This window comes from Aethalodelphis obliquidens, unplaced genomic scaffold (assembly GCF_003676395.1).
Source record: "Aethalodelphis obliquidens isolate GAN/ISIS:26980383/991018 unplaced genomic scaffold, ASM367639v1 scaffold3, whole genome shotgun sequence".
Classification (NCBI taxonomy): Eukaryota; Metazoa; Chordata; class Mammalia; order Artiodactyla; family Delphinidae; genus Aethalodelphis; species Aethalodelphis obliquidens.
In genome coordinates this window covers 71277561-71300565 of record NW_020837947.1, presented here as the reverse complement: position 1 = coordinate 71300565, position 23005 = coordinate 71277561, and the positions used below count along the sequence as shown (strand labels likewise).

Genomic DNA, 23005 nt, shown 5'->3' with positions numbered 1-23005 from the left:
ACCAAGGCAAAACCCCACCAGACCAAACAAATGAAGAGGAAACAGGCAGTCTACCTGAAAAATAATTCAGAGTAATGGTAGTAAAGATGATCCAAAATCTTGGAAATAGAATGGAGAAAATACAAGAAACGTTTAACAAGGATCTAGAAGAACTAAAGAGCAAACAAACAATGATGAACAACACAATATATGAAATAAACACTTCTCTAGAAGGAATCAATAGCAGAATAACTGAGGCAGAAGAACGGATAAGTGACCTGGAAGATAAAATAGTGGAAATAACTATGTGCAGAGCAGAATAAAGAAAAAAGAATGAAAAGAACTGAGGACAGTCTCAGAGGCCCCTGGAACAACATTAAACACACCAACATTCGAATCATAGGGGTCCCAGAAGAAGAAGAGAAAAAGAAAGGAACTGAGAAAATATTTGAAGAGATTATAATTGAAAACTTCCCTACTATGGGAAAGGAAATAGTTACAAGTACAGGAAACACAGAGAGTCCCACACAGGATAAATCCAAGGAGAAACATGCCAAGACACATATTAATCAAACTATCAAAAACTAAATACAAAGAAAAAATATTAAAAGCAGCAAGGGAAAGACAACAAGTAACATACAAGGGAATCCCCATAAGGTTAACAGCTGATCTTTCACAGAAACTCTGCAAGCCAGAAGGGAGTGGCAGGACATATTTAAAGTGATGAAAGGGAAAAACGAACAACCAAGATTACTCTACCCAGCAAGGATCTCATTCATATTCGAAGGAGAAATTAAAACCTTTACAGACAAACAAAAGCTAAGAGAATTCAGCTCCACCAAACCAGCTTTACAACAAATGCTAAAGGAACTTCTCTAGGCAGGAAACCAAAGAATAGGAAAAGACCTACAATAACAAACCCAAAACAAGTAAGAAAATGCTAATAGGAACAGACATATCGAAAATTACCTTAAATGTAAATGGATTAAATGCTCCAACCAAAAGACGTAGACTGGCTGAATGGATACAAAAACAAGACCCGTATATATGCTGTCTACAAGAGGCTCACTTCAGACCTAGAGACACATACAGACTGGAAGTGAGGGGATAGAAAAAGATATTCCATGCAAATGGAAATCAAAAGAAAGCTGGAGTAGCAATTCCCATATCAGACAAAATAGACTTTAAAATAAAGACTATTGCAAGAGACAAAGAAGGACACTCCATAATGATCAAGGGATCAATCCAAGAAGAAGATATAACAATTGGAAATATTTATGCACCTATCATAGGAGCACCTCAAAACATAAGTCAAATGCTAACAGCCATAAAAGGGGACATTGACAGTAACACAGTCATAATAGGGGACTTTAACACCCCACTTTCACCAATGGACAGATCATCCAAAATGAAAATAAATAAGGAAACACAAGCTTTAAATGACACATTAAACAAGATGGACTTAATTGATATTTATAGGATATTCCATCCAAAAACAACAGAATACACTTTCTTCTCAAGTGCTCATGGAACATTCTCCAGGATAGATCACATCTTGGGGCACAAAATAAACCTTGGTATATTTAAGAAAACTGAAATCGTATCAAGTATCTTTTCTGACCACAACGCTATGAGACTAGATATCAATTACAGGAAAGAAATCTGTAAAAACTACAAACACATGGAGGTTAAACAATGCACTACTTAATAACCAAGAGATCACTGAAGAAATCAAAGAGGAAATCAAAAAATACCTAGAAACAAATGACAATGAAAACACAATGACGCAAAACCTATGGGATGCAGCAAAAGCAGTTCTAAGAGGGAAGTGTACAGCAATACAATCCTACCTCAAGAAACAAGAAGCATCTCAAATAAACAACCTAACCTTACACATAAAGCAATTAGAGAAAGAACAAGAAAACCCCAAAGTTAGCAGAAGGAAAGAAATCATAAAGATGATCAGAAATAAATGACAAAGAAATGAAGGAAACAATAGCAAAGATAAATAAAACGAAAAGCTGGTTCTTTGAGAAGATAAACAAAATTGATAAACCTTTAGTCAGACTCATCAAAAAAAAGGGAGAAGACTCAAATCAATAGAATTAGAAATGAAAAAGGAGAAGTAACAACTGAAACTGCAGAAATACAAAGGATCATGAGAGATTACTACAAGCAACTATATGCCAATAAAATGGACAACCTGTAAGAAATGGACAAATTCGTAGAAAAGCACAACCTTCTGAGACTGAACCAGGAAGAAATAAAAAATATAAACAGACCAATCACAAGCACTGAAATTGAGACTGTGATTAAAAATCTTTCAACAAACAAAATTCTGGGACCACATGGCTTCACAAATGAATTCTATCAAACGTTTGCAGAAGAGATAACGCCTATCCTTCTCAAGCTCTTCCAAAATATAGCAGAGGGAGGAACACTTCCAAACTCATTCTACGAGTTCACCATCACCCTGATACCAAAACCAGACAAAGATGTCACAAAGAAAGAAAACTACAGGCCAATATCACTAATGAACATAGATGCAAAAATCCTCAACAAAATACTAGCAAACAGAATCCAACAGCACATTAAGAAGATCATACACCATGATCAAGTGGGGTTTATCCCAGGAATGCAAGGATTCTCCAATATATGCAAATCAATCAATGTGATACACCATATTAACAAACTGAAGGAGAAAAACCATATGATCATCTCAATAGATGCAGAGAAAGGTTTTGACAATATTCAACTCCCATTTATGATAAAAACCGTACAGAAAGTAGGCATAGAGGGAACTTTCCTCAACATAATAAAGGCCATATATGACAAATCCACAGCTAACATCTTTCTCAATGGGGAAAAACTGAAACCATTTCCTCTTAGACCAGGAAAACAACAGGTTGCCCACCCTCACCACTATTATTCAACATAGTTTTGGAAGTTTTAGCCACAGCAATCAGAGAAGAAAAGGAAATAAAAGGAATCCAAATTGGAAAAGAACAAGTAAAGCTGTCACTGTTTGCAGATGACATGATACTATACATAGAGAATCCTAATAATGCTACCAGAAAACTACTAGAGCTAATCAATGAATTTGGTAAAGTAGCAGGATACAATATTAATGCACAGAAATCTCTGGCATTCCTATACACTAATGATGAAAAATGTGAAAGAGAAATTAAGGACACACCCCCATTTACCACTGCAACAAAAAGAATAAAATATCTAGGAATAAACCCACATAAGGAGACAAAAGACCTGTATGCAGAAAACTGTAAGACACTGATGAAAGACATTAAAGACAATACAAACAGATGGAGAGATATACCATGCACTTGTTTTAGAAGAATCAACACTGTGCAAATGACTCTACTACCCAAAGCAATCTACAGATTCAATGCAATCCCTATCAAACAACCAATGGCATTTATCACAGAACTAGAAAAAAATTCCACAATTTGTATGGAAACACAAAAGACCCCAAATAGCCAAAGCAATCTTGAGAAAGAAAAACGGAGCTGGAGGAATCAGGCTCCCGGATTTCAGACTATACTACAAAGCTACAGTAATCAAGACAATATGGTACTGGCACAAAAACAGAAATATAGATCAATGGAACAGGATAGAAAGCCCAGAGATAAGCTCATGCACATATGGTCACCTTATCTTTGATAAAGGAGGCAAGAATATACAATGGAGAAAAGACAGCCTCTTCAATAAGTGGTGCTGGGAAAACTGGACAGCTACATGTAAAATAATGAAATTAGAACACTCCCTAACACCATACACAAAAATAAGCTCAAAATGGATTAAAGACCTAAATGTAAGGCCAGAAACTATAAAACTCTTAACAGAAAACATAGGCAGAACACTCTATAATATAAATCACAGCAAGATCCTTTCTGACCCATATCCTACAGAATTGGAAATAAAAACGAAAATAGACAAATGGGACCTAATGAAACTTAAAAGCTTTCGCACAGCAAAGGAAACCATAAACAAGATGAAAAGACAACCCTCAGAATGGGAGAAAATATTTGCAAATGAAGCAACGGACAAAGGACTAATCTCCAAAATTTATAAGCAGCTCACGCAGGTCAATATCGAAAAGAGAAACAACCCAATCTAAAAATGCGCAGAAGACCTAAATAGACAGTTCTCCAGAGATGATATACAGATTGCCAATAAACACGTGAAAGGATGCTGAACATCACTAATCATTAGAGAAATGCAAATCAAAACTACAATGAGGTATCACCTCACACCAGTCAGAATGGCCATCATCAAAAAATCTAGAAACAATAAATGCTGGAGAGGGTGTGGAGAAAAGGGAACACTCTTGCACTGTTGGTGGGAATATAAATTGATACAGCCACTATGGAGAACAGTATGGAGGTTCCTTAAAAAACTAAAAATAGAACTACCATACCACCCAGCAATCCCACTACTGGGCATATACCCTGAGAAACCATAATTCAGAAAGACTCATGTATCACAATGTTCACTGCAGCTCTATTTACAATAGCCAGTACATGGAAGCACCCTAAGTGTCCATCAACAGATGAATGGATAAAGAAGATGTGTCATACATATACAATGGTATATTACTCAGCCATAAAAAGAAACAAAATTGAGTTATTTGTAGTGAGGTGGGTGGACCTAGAGTTTGTCATACAGACTGAAGTCAGAAAGAGAAAAAAAAATACCGTATGCTAACACATATATATGGAATCTAAAAAAAAAAAAAAAAGGTTCTGAAGAACTTAGGGGCAGGACAGGAATAAAGACGCAGACGTAGAGAATGGACTTGAGGACGCGGGGAGTGGGAAGGGTAAGCTGGGATGAAGTGAGAGAGTGGCACTGACATATATACACTACCAAATGTAAAACCAATTCCTAGTGGGAAGTAGTCGCATAGCACAGGGAGATCAGCTTGGTGCTTTGTGACCACCTAGAGGGGTGGGATAGGGAGGGTGGGAGGGAGACGCAAGGGGGAGGAGATACGGGGATACGTGTATATGTATAGCTGATTCACTTTGTTATATAGCAGAAACTAACACACCATTGTAAAGCAATGATACTCCAATAAAGATGTTAAAAGAAAAAAAAAAAACAAAAGATGGTCACAGGAAAGGGGACCAAGTAAAAAAAGAGGCTGCACAAGAAAAGGAAAGCTTGAAACCATTCCATCTGAGGATGTCTAGCTTGGAGATGACAAAATCTAGGAATGAGTGCCAGATTATCTGAAATATTTGAAGAGCTGCCATGTTCAAGAGACAGCAGATTAATTTCTGGTAGCTCCGGATGAGAGTTTCTGGGAAGCAGATTTCAGCCTAATAAAAGGAAGACCACTCTAACTCTCAGAACTATTTCGGTAGGATCTTTCTAAGGAGTGGCTTTGCCAGGAGCCAATGAAGCACAGTCTGGGGAAACGCATAGCACAGGGAACAGTTGTTCTCAAACATTTTTGTATCAGCTCTGGAAGCTTTTCTTCAGACAGAAGCTTTTGAGGCAACCCTGATAGGCTAAGCAAGTACATGGGAGCGTCTCTGTGGGCAGATGACTGCCTGTCCCACCGCAGCACCTCTGTGAGCCAGCGACACCCCATCAGCAGCGGCCACTGAGCTCCCAAGAACCCACCACATTCGCAGCTCAGCCCTTTTCAGATCTTACTGGGGTGGGGTGGACTGGAGGAGAGCACTTCCTAACTTTTCCCCCTTTTTCTTCAATTCAGCTAGTAAATACTGTTTTCTATGAAAAGCTGTTCCTCAGTATATACGTAGATTTTGGTTTTTTGAAAGAATTTTTTTGGGGGGGCGGGGAGGGACATTTACCACGTAGCCTTAACTTTACTGCAAGTTCCTTTATGGCAGAAGTCTTTGTGTTCTTACTGTGGTATCACATAAAATACCAAGCACAGTAGGAAGTAATAAAAGGAAAAAGAAAAACCCAAAACTGTTCAGACATGAAAGTTTAAGATAATTACCTCAGACCTGACTTATAAAGATACCCAACACATGATTAGAAAGCATAGAAAAGAGAAGAAACAATTTCACATACACATTCCCCTCCTTTGCTTTATCCAATCCCTGTCATCCCACCTCCCCCTTTACCACCACAGGTCAGGACAATACTTATCTCACGTTCTTTCAGAAGAAAGAAACCGGATTGTCCCCCGAGAAAGCAATCCCAAGAGATGAACTGCTTCTCATAGGAAACCTGCTTGATTGGAATCTCTAGGAAAAAATGCTCACTCTTATTATAAGTCATGGTCTTATTTCCTGTATCTTCTTTAATGATTATAAATGAATTTGTGGATAATACAGGAATTCCAAATAAAATAGGCTTGAATTTAGGCCACTGTACTTAACACAGTCCACTCAGAAGAGGAATTTTTCCAATTACAGATCAAAGAAGTGTGTGCTCAACTTGCTTCATCATGAAGAGTGGTCTCTCGATGGGTAAGTCTTGGTGATAATATGGTATTAGCAGATAAAATGTGTGAAAAGTCCTTTCCAAAGAAGCATTTATATTTTCCTAGAGGTACCTGATTATTTTCCTGTATTTTTAGATTAACTTTCTTTCAATGGATTCCTGTTCTAAGAAGCTAAGGTGACGGACTTCTGAAAAAAATCACTCATAGGAGTGATTGTCCTTAAGGAGTGTTGTCCTTAAGGAGATTGTCCTTAAAGAGTGTCCTTAAATTCTGACCTGTACGATCAGATATGAACAAAATATAAATCAGAAGCTTCTGCTACCGAAGTTACATATTAATATGTATAAATATTCACTGAGTATAATAGAGTAAGCAGTATATTTTGAGGCATAATCAAAATGCTGACACATTCTAAACTACCACAGCAACAGTCCTTGAGAAAGAGTACACATTTATAGTGACATTTTCAGGTCCCCTAAAAGGGACTACAGGATATAATGACAAAGCACTGGATTTGGAATCATAACAACGTGGCTCTAATTGTGGCTTTATAACCGACTAACAAACTGACTAACTGTAGTCGTTTCTCTTACTGCTCCTCCGTTTCCTCACTTATAAAATATAACAAGTGTACATTCATTTCTCAAGTGTAAGTTTCTCCTACTCTGTAAAGTCAGTGTCCCTAATTGCAGTGCATGGACAATGTCACCATGTGACTCCTATGCGGGGAAGCAGAAGACGCTCACTTGAGATGGTTTAATAAAGTACTCTTGAGGGCCTGGTGACACGTATCAATTCATTCATTCACTTGTTCATTCATGTATTCATTCTAGCATCGTATTCACACACTATCCACATAAGCTCATATGAAGTGTTTCAGCAGGTTATGCAATTAGTAATTAACAGGTCTTGGTTGTTTTGCTGGATATAAAATTAGCATAAATTAACATTTGATTTATGTTTTTATCAATCAAAAGGACAAATTCCTCTAAATCTCAAAATCGCTTATTTTTATCTCCAAATTATTTCAGGCAATGGTAGTCTCTGGCGCATCAGGTATAGAGCTTCAAAACTAAGCAGAGTTTGGCAATGATTTCTTAGCTATGACACCAAAACCACAGGCAACGAAAGTGAAAATAGACAGATGGAACTGTATCAAACTTAAAACTTTCGTGCATCAAAAAACACAGTCAGTGGAATAAAAAGGCAACCTATGGAATAAGAAAAAATATTTGCAGATCATATGTCTGATGAGCGGTTAATATCAAAATACATAAAGAAACCCTACAATTCAACAACAAAAAAATCAAGTAACTACATTAAAAAATGGGCAAAGAACTTCAACAGACATTTCTCCAAAGAAGATATTCAAATGGCCAAAAAAGATGCTCAATATCACTAATCATCAGAGAAATGCAAATCAAAACCACAATAAGATACCACCTCATATCCATTAGAATGGCTACTATAAAAAAAAACAAAACAGAAAATAGCAAAACATCCAAAAGAATTGAAAGCAGGGTCTCAGGTATTTGCACATCCAAGTTCACAGCAGAACTACTCATAATACCCAAGAGGTGGAAGCAACCCAAATGCCCGTAGAGGAATGAATGGATAAACAAAAAGTGGTATATACATACAGTGGAATAGTACTCAGCCTTAAAAAGGAAGGCAATCTTGTTACATGCTACAACATGGATGAACCTTGAGGACATTATGCTAAGTGAAATAAGTCAGTTACAGAAAGACAAATACTATATGATTCCACTTACATGAAGTATCTAACGTAGTCAATGTGATGAACTGAATTGTGGCTCCCCCAAAATTCATGGGCTGAATATGAATACAGGTAGGGCTCTAACCACCAATGTGACTGTATTTGGAGATAGGGCCTTTAAGGAAGTCCTTAAGTTAAATGAGGTCGTTAAGAATGGGGCCTTATCAGTCCTTATCAGAAGAAGAGACACAGAGATTTTTCTCTCTCTCTGTGCATGCGCAAACAGAACAGGTCATGTGAGGACACAACAAGATGGTAACCATTTACAAGCCAGGAAGAGAAACCAATCCTGATGGCACTTTGATCTTGGAGTTCTAGCCTCCAGAACTATAAGAAGATACATTTCTGTTGTTTAAACCACACAGTCTGTGGCATTTTGTTAATGGCAGCCCTAGCAGATGAATGTAGTCAAACCCATAAACACAGAAAACAGAATGGTGCTTACCACAGGCTGGGGGAAGGGGAAAACGGGTACAGTTTCAGATTTGCAAGATGAAAAACTTCTGGAGACCTGTTTCACAACAATGTGAATATAAAGTTGACCCCTGAACAACATGAGTTTGAACTGCGTGGGTCCACTTACATGCGGATTTTTTTCAATAGTAAGTACTACAGTACTACGCGATACTCGGTTGGTTGAATCCGTGAATGTGGATACAGAGGAACCTCAAACACAGGGGGCTGATTATAAATTACAAGTGGATTTTTGACTGCACAGTCGGTTTTGTTCAAAGGGCAACTGCATTTAACATTTCTGAATCATACACTGAAAACTGATTAAGGTGCTAAATTTTATGTTATGTGATTTTTACCACAATAAAGAAAAACTAAGCCGAATTTCAAATTTCCTTCTGAAATAAAGAGGAAAAAGAGATTAAAAAATACTACTTCACAAATAGAAACAACTAGTAATACTATTTTATGCATAGGAAATGTATACGTGTGCGGTTTATATGTGTTTTTATTTCATTAGAAAAAGCAGTAATGATGACTACCTTAAGGCAAAAACAATACTTCTGTTTTAGAACCAATATTTAGCCAACACAGACAAACCTACTTAGTTTATAAAATTTAATTGCTAAATTCTACTAAAGTTAGGGGTGAATACAACATATCATCAGCATTTCCCTCAATACCTTCTGCAAGAAAATGCTGCTGTTAACAGTAGAATATAGAACAGTTCTTATCAGTTCCAATTTTCCAGATTCCTAAATCAGATATTGTATCTTTCGAAAAAGGTGGAAAGAACCACTACCAATGTTAGGACTTACATAACTTATACAAAAGAGAATTCAGTTTAGCTTTAAAAAAAAAAAAAAAAAAAACCCACTTATTTGCACTTAATGAATGCATTCCCCTAAGATCTCTTCTCTTAAAAATATGAGAACAAAGGACTTGATATCTATGAAATCCTTTGTCATTGTTTAACAAAAATACATCCATTCTTCACGTTTGCCCCCCCATTTCAAAAAAGAGAGAAGTGTAGCAATAGTTACACTATATTTTACCACTTATCCTGTTTTATTCTAACCAAAGTTAACATGTGGGATTATAGATACTTTAACTCATGACACAGTAAAATTTCCCTTATTTGCTGGTCTAAATACCATTTCAAGAAAAGTGTGGGTTGTGACCCCCGGAGGGAAAAGGTAGACACAGCCTGATTTCAGGAGATAATCTAGAACAGGGTATCTCAACTCTGGCACTACTGGCATTTGGGGCTGGACGATTCTTTGTTGTAAGGGCGCCGGTGCACTGCAGGATGTTTAACAGTATCCCCAGCTCCACCTCCTACTAGATGCCAGTGGTCCCTCAAGTTGTGACAACCAAAAATATCTCCAGACATTACCAAATGTCCCTTGAGGGGCAAAATTACCCCCAATCTAGAGACTATGAGGCCACAGGTGAATTACTGAATTAGCAGAATTAAACTGCAGAAGTGAACTTAAAAGAGTCCAAAGCTAGAAAGTTAATATTTAGGATCTAAACTTTGATATGCAAACTAAAGAATGTGAGTTGTAAGATAACTCTGGCTAGGCGTGGGTAGGGTGAGGGGGATTAAATAAAAGACAATAGACTTCAAAATGTTGAGACATGTGTCTATTGCTAGAAAGAACATTCTAAGAATATTACATGCCACGTTTTTGTATGTGCTCAAGGAAATAAAACCATAGTTACATTTGCTATTTTCCTCTTTTAGACTGCCATCTGGCAATCCACACTTCCACTAGGAAAAAAATTCTAGCCGATTGGACTAAAATAGTTAATATACCACCCCATGTGCCAAAAATATGCCAGGGAGTCTATGGTTTGCTCTGTCATGCCCCAAAAGAAAGAAATGAATGTCCTTAAAAGACAAAAGTAAATAACTAACACGATGCTTACTCAACCTGAGAAATTTCCTCCCCACCTTTGGAGGACCCAGAGGCAAACAGTAGGAGGAGGAAAAGCACAACCGAAGTAGGTTTATAGAACAGGCAAACTGAAGTAATAAATTCATTTACTGGATGTCAACTCATCCCCAAGACACATGGAGTTAAAAAAAGTCCACTAATAAACACAGCAGAATACAATGGACTATATATTTATAGTCCATTACATCCCAGTGTCACAGAGATTTGTTAAAAATACATGAAATGATGGGACAGGTGCACTGCTTCCTTGTTAACACTCCTGAAGAAAGGCAGTACAAAGATCCTTCACAATAATGAATACAAGGTTCACCACCATAACTAAAGCTACAATCACTTCCTTTTTCATGATACCCAAAAGTTGTCCAAAAACGGGCACATCCAGACTAGTAACTCCTTTGGGTTCTCATTCACCAGTCTGTAAAGGCAAGCTATGGTAACAAGAACAAACAGTCACCAATAGATGAACATTACTTATCAAATACAAGGACAAGCAGAAAACTATGTGTGATTCACTTCACAAATGTTTCATAGACGTAAACATAAATTGCACGTTTTGAGCACTTCTACGAGCACTCATCTAGATGGAGTGATGAGTAAGACCATCAAGGTCCTGGCTCACCTGGAGTTTACAGCCCGGTGCAGGAATTCCAGTAAAATCATCAAACATTTGGGAAAAGCAACACCATGAAAGGCAGTACCAAACACAATGCTTTTTTTTTTCTTTTTTTCCAAAAGAGAAGAGTTAATATCCAAGGAACAAGAGTTAATAGAAAAAACAGAAGACTTTTAAGTATAATTATGATTCTCACAGAGACTGAGGACAGATTATGACATTAGAGAAAATCTTGAATAAACACTTACATTTAGACACCTCTGAAAGAAATCTTAGAAATCAAGGATAAAGAGAAAATCCTAAAGGTTTTCAGAGAGACAAAATAGGTACAAGACATTTCCAGATATTCAAGGATTGACTACAGTCCAAGTTTAAAAGAGCTATTGGACTTTATCAAATCAAACAATTGGAACAAAGAATCATGAGTTTAAAAAATTGTAAAAATATACATACAATGTAATACTATTTGTAAATATTTTTAAAACCATCAAGCAATCCTGTATGTTTTTATGGAAACAGACTTACACAATAAAAACATTTATGGTCATAATGCACGAGTATAAGTAAGAAGTAAGCAAAAGGGGTAGAGCTTTGGCTTGATACTTCTTTAAGAAGAGACAACCACCATCATCAGAATCAGAAAGGGAGAGAGTGCATTCGGGAGGGAGCAAGAGAGTGAATGTGAAACTCTGTTAAGAGTCGTTTCTTGTTTTGGTGAAGACAATGGATACTAGATAAATCTAGGTATTGACAGCTTTGAAAAAAAAGTATAAGGATATGTATTAAAAATTTAAGGGCTTCCCTGGTGGCACAGTGGTTGACAGTCTGCCTGCCGATGCAGGGGACATGGGTTCATGCCCCGGTCCGGGAGGATCCCACATGCCATGGAGCGGCTGGGCCCGTGAGCCATGGCTGCTGAGCCTGCGCGTCCAGAGCCTGTGCTCTGCAACGGGAGAGGCCACGGCAGTGAGAGGCCCGCGTACCACAAAAAAAAAAAAAAAAAAAAAATTTAAGGCTAACCATTAAAAATCATTTTGAAATAGATTTTTTTTTTTTTACATTCAAATCATTACAGGAAAGAAATGACACAGAGAAGCCAACCAATGTAAAAGTTAGCAGACTAAGTTCAACTACCTCAGTAATCACAATAAATGTAAATTAATTAAGTTTACTATTAAAATAAACAGACTGTCACATTGGAGTTTTAAAATACCCAGCTACATGTTGTTTACAAGGTTAATGTTAATAAGATATATACCTAAGATAAAATAACACACAACTGAAAAAACACAATTGGAAAAAGATCAATAATTTTTTAAAAAGGAAAGTAAATATAGCAATAATAACATCAAATTAGAATTAAAGAAAAATAACATAAAATGAAAGGAGAGAAAAATCTTATTGATGAAATGCACAATTAGTCAAGTCGTTATGGCACAAACCTTTCATGTACCTAATTACATAGCTTCAAAATATATACTGCAAAAACAGGCATCAAAACCAGAAGAAAATGACTTTTCCATTATCACAGCATGAGACTTAACATACCCTTCTCAAAATATCCATGTTTCAAATAAATTAAAAAGAGGAATAAAAAGTTTTAATAAATTTTGACTATATAAATCTAAATACATAAAGGTATACACCACGCACACACACCCCTCAACAAAGTCCCCAGAACATCAAATACATAAGCCATATTCTCTGATCATGCTTCAATAAAACACAAGGAGAGTCAACTGAATCTGTTTCATTTAGACTGGCATCAGATGGGCAAAAATCTACGTAGCAGCTTGGGTGAGGGTGTAGGGAAATGGGCATTTATAGAAACTTTATGTGGGAGTATAAATTTGCAATGCCTTTTTGCAAAATAATTTGATATTACCTATTAAATTTTAAATGTTACACCCTTTGACTTAGTGATTCTACTTTTAGAAATACCTCATTAAAAAGTACACATAATTGCAAAACAAATATACAACATACAGTGGAATACTAATTATAGCAGCAAAAAAGTAATAACCCAAATATCCAGCAACAGAAAAATGGTTAAATTACTTACAGTACATCCATTTCATAAAATGTCAAGCACTGACATGGAAAGCATCTCCAAGACACAGTGTGTTGTTGTTTTGTTTTTTGTTTTTTTTAAGTGTAAAAAAATACACATGCATCCTGCAAATTATGTTAAGATGCAAAATGGAAAAAAGTGGAAAAATTCACAACATACTTTTTTCTTCTGGAGAGAGACATGATGGAGAACTTTCACAGTTTACTTTATGTAAGTCTCTACTGTTTGAATATTTTATAACTCGAACTGCTTGCATAATTCAAAGAAAAGAAAAGACAAGCAATAATTTTTAAAAATTTCTTATTTACTTCCCAGAAGAAGACTGGGATCTTTCTGTTCTTAGTACAAATTTGATCAAACCCATCAGAGAGTACAGGACAAGTATAAACTTCCAATCTGTTTAAATAAGAACATTTTCTGTTCCCTCTGCCAAGAATGCTCTTCCTCAGATATGGCTCACTCCCTCACTGCCTTCAAGTTTTCCACTTAAATATCATTTTATCTGAGGAACCTTCTTTGACTTTTCAGTACAAAATGCCAACCTCCTACACCCTACTAACTTGCTTTGCGTTTCACACCTGTGTCTCAGTGTCCTTGTCTTTAAAATGGGGTGATAAGTGTACCTACCCCACAGGGTTGTTGTTGGGCTTAAAGGAGCGAGAAGCCCTCGGATGAGCTCCTGACTTACAGGAAGAGCCATATCAGTTTTTGATGTTTTGTCTGTTTTGTTTATGGCCTGCTTTCTTTCTCCCTATGAGGATGACAACCCCAGGAGGCAGGGGCTGCGTTTTGTTCACAACTGTATCCCAGTGCCTGGAAAGTGTTTATCAGTAAATAGTCATAGCTGTTGAAGCCTGATTTAGTCCTGCAGCCATATGTACAGACAGCTGAGATTACAAAAAAAAAAAGACCAATTATTTTCAGTAAAAGCAAGCTTTCTGCACATTAGCATGAACAACCTGTAATGATTCAACCCATTTTTAAAGCACAATGGGTAGCAGTATGATTGCCAGAGCATCAAGTAGGGAAGTGGTACAGTCCCATTTAATTCCTTAATGTCTTAACACCAATGTGGCAACAGAAACGAAAACAAATGTGGAGGGAGAAAACAAAAGGACGACTTACTCTGCATTCCTGCCTTTGATGCATGGCTGGTAGAGGACCTTAACAGCATTCCAGGCAGAACTGGAATCGGCCTTCAATAAGTCTTCCAACAGAGGGAATTTTTTGATACTTGTGAAACTTTCCAAAGCTTCAATCACCAAAGTGTCTGAGTTTAAAAGCCATAGCTAAAGACACGGAGAGAAAAGTCCAAGTACAAGAATATCACAACCCTATTCATACCTCATACCACCACTCAAAAAAACAAAAACAAAACCATAAAAAAAAGACAAAACTATACAACACCAGAAAAAATATCACATATATAACTTTTAAGTAGGGTAAGACTTTCAAAATATAACCTTTGGTAGAGCCACTGACAACATAAAGTTTTTAAAGAAAAGACAACTGATTAAGAGAGAATATTTAATACATACAAAGTTATGATCCATAATATATAGAGCTCCTAGCAATCAATAAGAGAAAAAAAAAAAAGCCCAAGAGAAATACAGGCGAAGAATATGAACAGAACTGAACAGAATATAAACAGAAAAAATAAGTGATAAATATATAAAAATGTTAACATAACTAGTAATAAGGAAATGCAAAATTCTGTGTCACCGCTTTTCACTTATCAGATTGGCAAATACAAAAAGATTGATAACAGTCAGCTCAGAAGAGGGGTTTGGAGCAGGTATTCCCACATGTTGCTCATGGAAGACTGTTTTGGGATTTGGACACAGGTGATTCACTGAGGAAATACTCTCAGGAGAAAGGGAGAGAGGGCAAGAAGATAAGGCAGGGTAGCCAACAATGTGGACTCAGCCTGATCTCACAGGGAGCTCTGAAGCCTGAATTCCACCTACAGAGTCTGTCCCATCTTGAGACAGGAGATGGCAGGTTTTGTAGCCCAGGGTCGGGTCATCAGCCGTGGGCTGAGTAGGGCAGGGGTGGGGGACGGTGGAGGACAGGAAACTCCCGGGCCAGGCAGCATCTGTCAGGATGGGACAAGTCTCTGGAGAACAGAGCGACCGTGAGCCGTGGGTAGGCAACATTCTCAGCAATGGGAAAGGGGGGGACCAGCCGAGGAGAGGGGACCGGGGGGGGCACCAAGAATGTCTATAAGGGGGCTTCCCTGGTGGCGCAGTGGTTGAGAGTCCGCCTGCCGATGCAGGGGACACGGGTTCGTGCACCGGTCCGTGCCCCGGTCCGGGAAGATCTCACATGCCGCGGAGCGGCTGGGCCCATGAGCCATGGCCGCTGAGCCTGCACATCCGGAGCCTGTGCTCCGCAATGGGAGAGGCCATGACAGTGAGAGGCCCGCGTACCGCAAAAAAAAAAAAAGGTCTATAAGGGACAAAGGATGTTCACAAGGGATAAATTAGTCCAACTTTTTAGAGGCGATAATTATCAGAGTTTAAAATACACAAATTCCAATACTGCATAAGATGAGAAAGATCTGTTTCTGAAGTACTAAAATACATGTGCAAAGAGGATTTTCCCTGCAGCGCTGTCTTTACCGGCCATACAGTGGAATTCTACTCATTAGGAAAAGTCCAATCCATATTTACACTAACAAGAAACAAGCCTCATGATACCTGGTTGTGTGAAGAATGCATGTTGAAGAACAATGCTAATCACATCATCATGTTATTTTTACAAATACCTGTGGGCGTATGTACATAGAACTGTAAACAGGGAAAAGAATGATGAAGTATGCATGTCAGACTGTTAATGATTACCTCCGGATGGTATGACACAGCGGGGCAGAAGAGGGGACAGGACAGGGGAACTACCACTTCTTTTATGTTCTTCACGTTGTCAGAATGTGTTTCAAGACTGTATTACTTTTATAAAAAAAAAATTTTTTTAATTTAAATATACATTAGTAGTAAGTTTAGAAAGTTCCTACTCCTGATTTTCAACTTGAAAACTTTGCAATAAAAGGAAATTAAGGGAATTCCCTGGTGGCCCAGTGGCTAGGACCCCGCACTTCCACGTGCAGAGGGCACGGGTTTGATCCCTGGTCAGGGAACTAAGACCCCGCAAGGTGCGCGGTGCGGCTGAAAAAAAAGATGAAAAAAAAAATAAGACTGATTTCAGACTAGGACTATGAGGTATACTTAGCATCAACCTGAGTTAGAAAATATTTTAGCTTTGAATAGAAATTATCTGGAATTAGAGAAGCATGGGGTCCCTGTGCTGGATGGACAGCCACAAAGCAACACCTAATAATCACGTCAATCCCTCTCCCCTTTTAGCTACCGTGCTCCCTATTAGCTTGCGAGGTCCTCAAAGGCATTTTTGGTTCTATCTTGAGCACCCAGGACAGTGTCTTTCAAATAAGAAGTACTCAATATATGTTTACTGGTTGAATAAAGCAGGCGTGGAGGCAGAGAAGAGACGGGGGCCCTCGATCTTGGATTTTCACATTATGTCCCCAATTGTTTTCTGCAGAACGTTATTTTTGACAGGAGCAGTTTAATATTAAATGCTTGTGGTACATGTATGGGATGATTCTGCTAACTGCGGAGCCTTTTCTCCAAAACTTGCTACTACTTCTCAAACATCCAAGTGCTGAAATCAGGATCTCAAAGAGATCTCTGCACTCCCATGTTCGCTGCAGCACTGTTTACAATAGCCGAGATGCAGAAACAACCTAACTGTCCACCAGTGATGAATGGATGAAGAAAATGTGGTACATACACCCTATGGAATATTATTTAGCCTCTAAAAAGAAAGAAATCTTGTAATATGCAACAGTACAGATGAACCTCAAGGACATTATGATAAATAAGACAAGTCAGACACAGCAGGATAATAATACATGATTCCACTTACACGAGGAATCTAAAATAGTCTAACTCATAGAAGCAGAAAGCAGAATGCTGGTTGCCAGGCGCTGGAGGGAGGGAAGAATGGGGAGTTGTTAATCAAAGGGTATAAAGTTTTAGTTGGGCAAGGTAAGTTCTAGAGACCGGTTCTACAACACTGCGCCTGTAACTAACAATGCTGTATTGCGCATTGAAAAATCTGTAAAGAGGGTAGATCACGTTAGGTGTTCTTACCACACACACACAAAACAATAAAAACAAAAACAGGAGCAACAGAACGTATTTTAACCATAAGAGTATCAAATGGGGAAAAAAGTGAGAAAGAATTGTGCTACGCTGACCAAGAAAGCCATTAAAAACTAAGAGTAGAAAAACTTCACCTTGTGGCATGAGCTTCTACCAAGGAATCAGGTTGTAGTTGTCTCTAAATCCCTAGTACCTAGCACGCAGGGGCACTTAAATCACTTTAATTTGTGAATTAAACTGAGGTTAAAAACTCAATTTTTCATCATTTATTTTCTAGACCCGAGAATTAAGAAAAAAGAATGACAAAAACCAAAGAATTTCTGAGACCCTGGATTACTAGGCTACAAAAAGCTGGGTGAAATCATTTCTTACCAAGATGTACGCTTTGCCGTCGTGTCCTTGAAGAGTGAATCTAAAAGTGCTTCTAGCAGAGGAGAGTTCCACCAGGCACTGGGCAATAACGCTCTGTACAAACTGAGACCTGTTTGAACACAAACCAGTTTTCACAATGTGCCTCTCGTAATAAGTCTAAATACCCACAGGGCACCTATAAGGCAGAGGTGGGTGCATGCTGGACTTTTCTATATGCTGCCCATCCCCTCACAACCTGTGCTAATTTTAATCGACTGTAATGTATTTGTGCTTGCACCAGTCTTTCTATAACCCATTCTTTGATCCTTAATACATTTTCCACCCCAAACCTAACTATTCCTCCCACTAAATAAAAAAATACTGTTAGACAAGTCAATAATCCATTTGTGCACATTCAACAGTGAATAACTAAGTTAAAAAAGAAGGTAAGAGGGCTTCCCTGGTGGCGCAGTGGTTGAGAGTCTGCCTGCTGATGCAGGGGACACGGGTTCATGCCCCGGTGTGGGAGGATCCCACATGCAGCGGAGCGGCTGGGCCCGTGAGCTATGGCCTCTGAGCCTGTGCGTCCGGAGCCTGTGCTCCGCAATGGGAGAGGCCACACAACAGTGAGAGGCCCACATACCGAAAAAAAAAAAAAAAGAAGGTAAGAAATTTCCTCCCAAACATTAGACAGTATTATCGCCAATGTTTTCCATTTGTATCCCCTCAGAGTGTCAGATCTGAGGTACAGAATCAAAGTATTTATAGGAGGATAAAGTTCAAGGTTATATTCAGAGAGCCATAATTTTTAGACATCAATAAATTAGCTGAGATAAAGACATACTACAGTTAACTTTCATTTGCAAGACTAAAAAGATTCTAAGAAAAGAAACACTAATGGATTGAGTGGCTAAGTAACATTCTTTTTAAAAACACACAAGTCATTTGAAAACTAACCCATGTTTCAAGTAAGTTAAATTAATACCAGAAATAATTATTCAAAAACCTATTGATGATTATATCATAAAACCTTGGGTATCTAGCACATAAAAAGAAACACAGGGCTTCCCTAGTGGCACAGTGGTTGAGAGTCCGCCTGCCGATGCAGGGGACACAGGTTCGTGCCCTGGTCGGGGAAGATCCCACATGCCGCGGGGCGGCTGGGCCCGTGAGCCATGGCCGCTGAGCCTGTGTGTCCAGAGCCTGTGCTCCGCAATGGGAGAGGCCACAACAGTGAGAGGTCTGCGTACCACAAAGAAAAAAAAAAAAAGAAACACAAAAAACTTTCAGAACTAGAAGATTTATAAGAGCACATCTGTCTATACCATTATGCAAGCAAACCATCAATAAATCCTCAAATCTTTCATATCTGTGGTTTGGTTCCACTACCTAAAAACCTTTCCAAAGCCTTTTATTTTTCCTTTCCAAACGAAGAGGGGTATAAATAAAAATGAATTCCCAAATAATCACTTACAATAAATAATTATAATAAATAATTATAATTAATAATTCCCAAATACCTATCTTTCCTTACATGTGAAATTACAGAACACACTTAATTAGCTATTTGTACCTTGGTATGATGGGAAAATTTCTTTCAGATGGCTGAATAATTATCTCTGTCATATAAAACTTAGTGGTTTCTAGAAACAAAAAATAAGAATATTAAAAGATCTCCCCAATACATTAATATTTCTACTGTGGACATGCTGGTTTCAAATTAAGACATTCCAAACCAAATATTCGTTATACTGGTACAATTACTATTTAGTAAAACTTTTCCAAAAATGACTTGTGTCAGAAGACAAAGCAATGATGGCTACAAGGAGACAGTCTGAGACTTCAGGTAACTCGGTGTTGTTTTAGAAGAGCACGTGGCCAGGTGAGCCTGGTACAGCAAGACTCTGCTCACACGTATGCAAGGTCATAATAACTAGTCACATCACAGCCAAAGCCCACTCACCTAAAAATTAGTCATTTGGTTTCCTCATTTCTACAGAGTAGCCACAAAACTAGGAGTCACTGAAAAAGGCTTTTTAATCACAGTATTCTAAAGCCCATGAACAGAAGCTGTGAACCTCACGTTGATATTTACCCAGAATCTCACTGAGTCGATTAATGTACAACTGTTACCAAATCTGGTTACCTGAGTTCTTCATTTACAGAAAAATTTAAACAGTAAACTAAATATTTAATAGAACTGAATATAAACATAACCATTTTGGATTTTTTTAAAAATCCATGAAAAATGTTCACTCACTAGTAATGAAATGGAAATTAAAATATTTTTCAGCATCAAATAAATAAAATATTTCTGAATGATAAAGTGCAGCAGCAATGAAGATATGGAGAACTGGATACACTTACATTCTGCTGTCAGGAGTGCAAATAATAAATTTCTGGAAAGCCATTTGGTGAAGGCCTTAAAAATGTTTATATATTTTGACACCATAATTAAATGCCTAAAAATTTATCTCAAAGAAATACTCACAGATATCTGTAACATTTATCTATTAAGAGGCTTATAATATTAATAGAAAAATACTGAAATTTCTAAAAATTGAGGATGGTTGGATTAAATAAACAACTATACATTTAGGCAAGAGAATTATATACAGTCATTAAAAATGGTGTGCTAAAAAAAAAAAATGGTGTGCTAACAATTTTTTAATTGTTTTAATAAGATGGCAAGCTGTTCCTTGTAGATTTTCTATAAATGTTTACAACCGCTCAGTATAACACACAGAAAAAGGCAAAAAAACAAATTTAAAAGTTTAACAGATTATTATATATCTCAAGTTATGATGATGAATTTATACATTTCCCCTTGAAGTCCAATTTTTCACTTTACTATTTTGAAGTCATGTTATTAGATGCAGAATTGAACCTTTTAACATTATAAAGTGATCTCTTTTGTCCCAGCTGTTGTTAAACTATAATTTAATTCCATAATTTTAATCCCACAAAGTATTATTGATTTACACAGTTAACATTCATTTAGTGTCACCCACATATTTACCACTTTCTTCCCAATCCTTCTTTAACTTAGACTTTCTATCTGGGATCGTTTTCTTTTACTTAATATACAGGTAAAATTTCTTTTCATAAGAAACCAAACCATTAGAATTGAATTATCCTAGCTTTTGTTTGACAGAGGATATATTTATCTTTGTCTTGATTCTTTCGTATTAGGACATTTTCTCCTGATATAAAATCCTAGGTTAGCAGTTTTTTTAAGCTACTTTTTTTTTTTTTTTTTTTCTGTACGCGGGCCTCTCACTGTTGTGGCCTCTCCTGTTGCAGAGCACAGGCTCCGGGCACGCAGGCTCAGTGGCCATGGCTCACGGGCCCAGCCGCTCTGTGGCATGTGGGATCTTCCCGGACCAGGGCACGAACCCGTGTTCCCTGCATCGGCACGCAGACTCCCAACCACTGCGCCACCAGGGAAGCCCCCTAGGTTAGCAGTTTTTAACCTTTGTGTACACTATCATTCCACTGTCTTCAAACCTCTATTTCTGCTATTCCTTTGAAGGTGATGTCATTTTTCCTTGGTTACTTTTAAGATTTTCTTTTCTTTTTTTAATTTTTCTGCCATATCACTGATGTGTCTAGCTATAGACTTCTTTTTATTTCTCTTACGTGGGCCTCATCTAAGTAGAATTCATTGGACTTCAAACTACAAACTGTTGTTCATCATTTTTGCAAAATTCTCAGCAATTAACTCTTCAAATATTGCCTATGCTCTATTCTATTTCTCTTTTCCTTCTAGAAGTCTGATTAAACATACATTAGATCTCCTCTGTGTTTTATGTCTCCTACCCTCTCTTCTATATTTTTTACCTTCTTGTGCCTTTGTGCTGGATTACAGATTTTTCTTCTCATCTATCTTCTGTTCATTAACTCGTTCTCCATGCTGTACCTAACCTGCTGTTAAACTACCCACTGAGTTTTCAATTTCAATTATATTTTTCAGAAATTTTTAAGAATTTTTTAGAAATTCTTTTCCAAATATGCTTAGTGTTATAGTTTCCTTTTCCTTTTGATATCTTCAAACCTGTCTTTTGTATTGTTAAAAACAGTAAGCATGGTTGTTTTACAGTTTACATCTGATAATTCCAATAACATAAGTCTGTTTCTATTGTTTGCTATTTTTGTTAGTTCTTGTGGATGGATGTTGTTTACTTGTGTGCTTAGTTATGTTTGGTTGTACATGGTAAACACTGTACATGTCAAATTATTTGTGGGAATAATATGAGTTTTATAATGAAAGTATTTTCCTCCAGAGGTGATTTGCATTTGATTTTCCCAGGCTCATGGCATTATGTCTAGGCCAACGCAGACTAAGTTAAAGATTTGAAATTCCTAATGTCCCAAAGAACTGATACCTGTCTGTAATTCCACAGGCTTGTTTCACTTCTGATTCACCTTTACTGTGTGAAGGTGAATGGTACGGCCATTTAGGCTCTCATATTTTTGTACAGTCACCTACTAGGTTCTTACTTTGTGTAGTCTTTGACTTCTGTCCTTACTTCTCAAAGCAATCAAAAGTTCTACTTTTAAAGAACTGGAAAATGGCAGGGAAAAGGTGTTTTTCAATTTTATGCTAACCTCTTTTGAGTTTGCTTTTGTGCTAATTAACCCACATATTTTCCATTTATCTTGCTCTTCATTCCTTCCTATGGATTCCAATTACCATAGCTTTCCTTAGCACTGTCAGCCTGAAGAACTTTCCTTAGCATTGTCTGCTAGTAATGCATTATTTCCATCTGTTTATAGAAAAATGTCTTTATTTTGCCTTCATTTTTGAAGCAGAGCTTTGCTGGATATAGATTAGATGAAAGGTGTTTTTGTTTGTTTTCCCCCCAGCATTTTTTTAAATAAATTTATTTATTTTATTTATTTTTGGGGTTTTCGTTGCTGCGCTCGGGCTTCCTCTAGTTGCAGCAAGAGGGGGCTTCTCTTTGTTGTGGTGGGTGGGCCTCTCATTGTCGTGGCTTCTTTTGTTGTGGAGCATGGGCTCCAGGCATGCGGGCTTCAGTAGTTGTGGCACGCGGGCTCAGTAGTTGTGGCTCACGGGCTCTAGAGCGCAAGCTCAGTAGTTGTGGCACATGGGCTTCGTTGCTCCGTGGCATGTGGGATCTTCCCGGACCAGGGCTCGAACCCGTGTCCCCTGCATT

General features: G+C 37.6%; 1 protein-coding gene across 4 annotated transcripts in view; it reads right to left on the bottom strand.

Annotated features, from left to right (window-relative positions):
* Positions 1-23005, bottom strand: part of UBE3D (ubiquitin protein ligase E3D) — a 325583-nt gene that overhangs the window by 267520 nt on the left and 35058 nt on the right. For all 4 annotated transcript variants that reach the window (XM_027091595.1, XM_027091600.1, XM_027091605.1 and 1 more), the window contains exons 6-8: positions 19402-19471; positions 17850-17958; positions 14422-14585 (exon numbers count right to left, since the gene is read on the bottom strand). In XM_027091595.1, coding sequence (XP_026947396.1) covers positions 14422-14585; positions 17850-17958; positions 19402-19471 — 343 coding nt within the window. The remainder of the gene's footprint in view (positions 1-14421; positions 14586-17849; positions 17959-19401; positions 19472-23005) is intronic.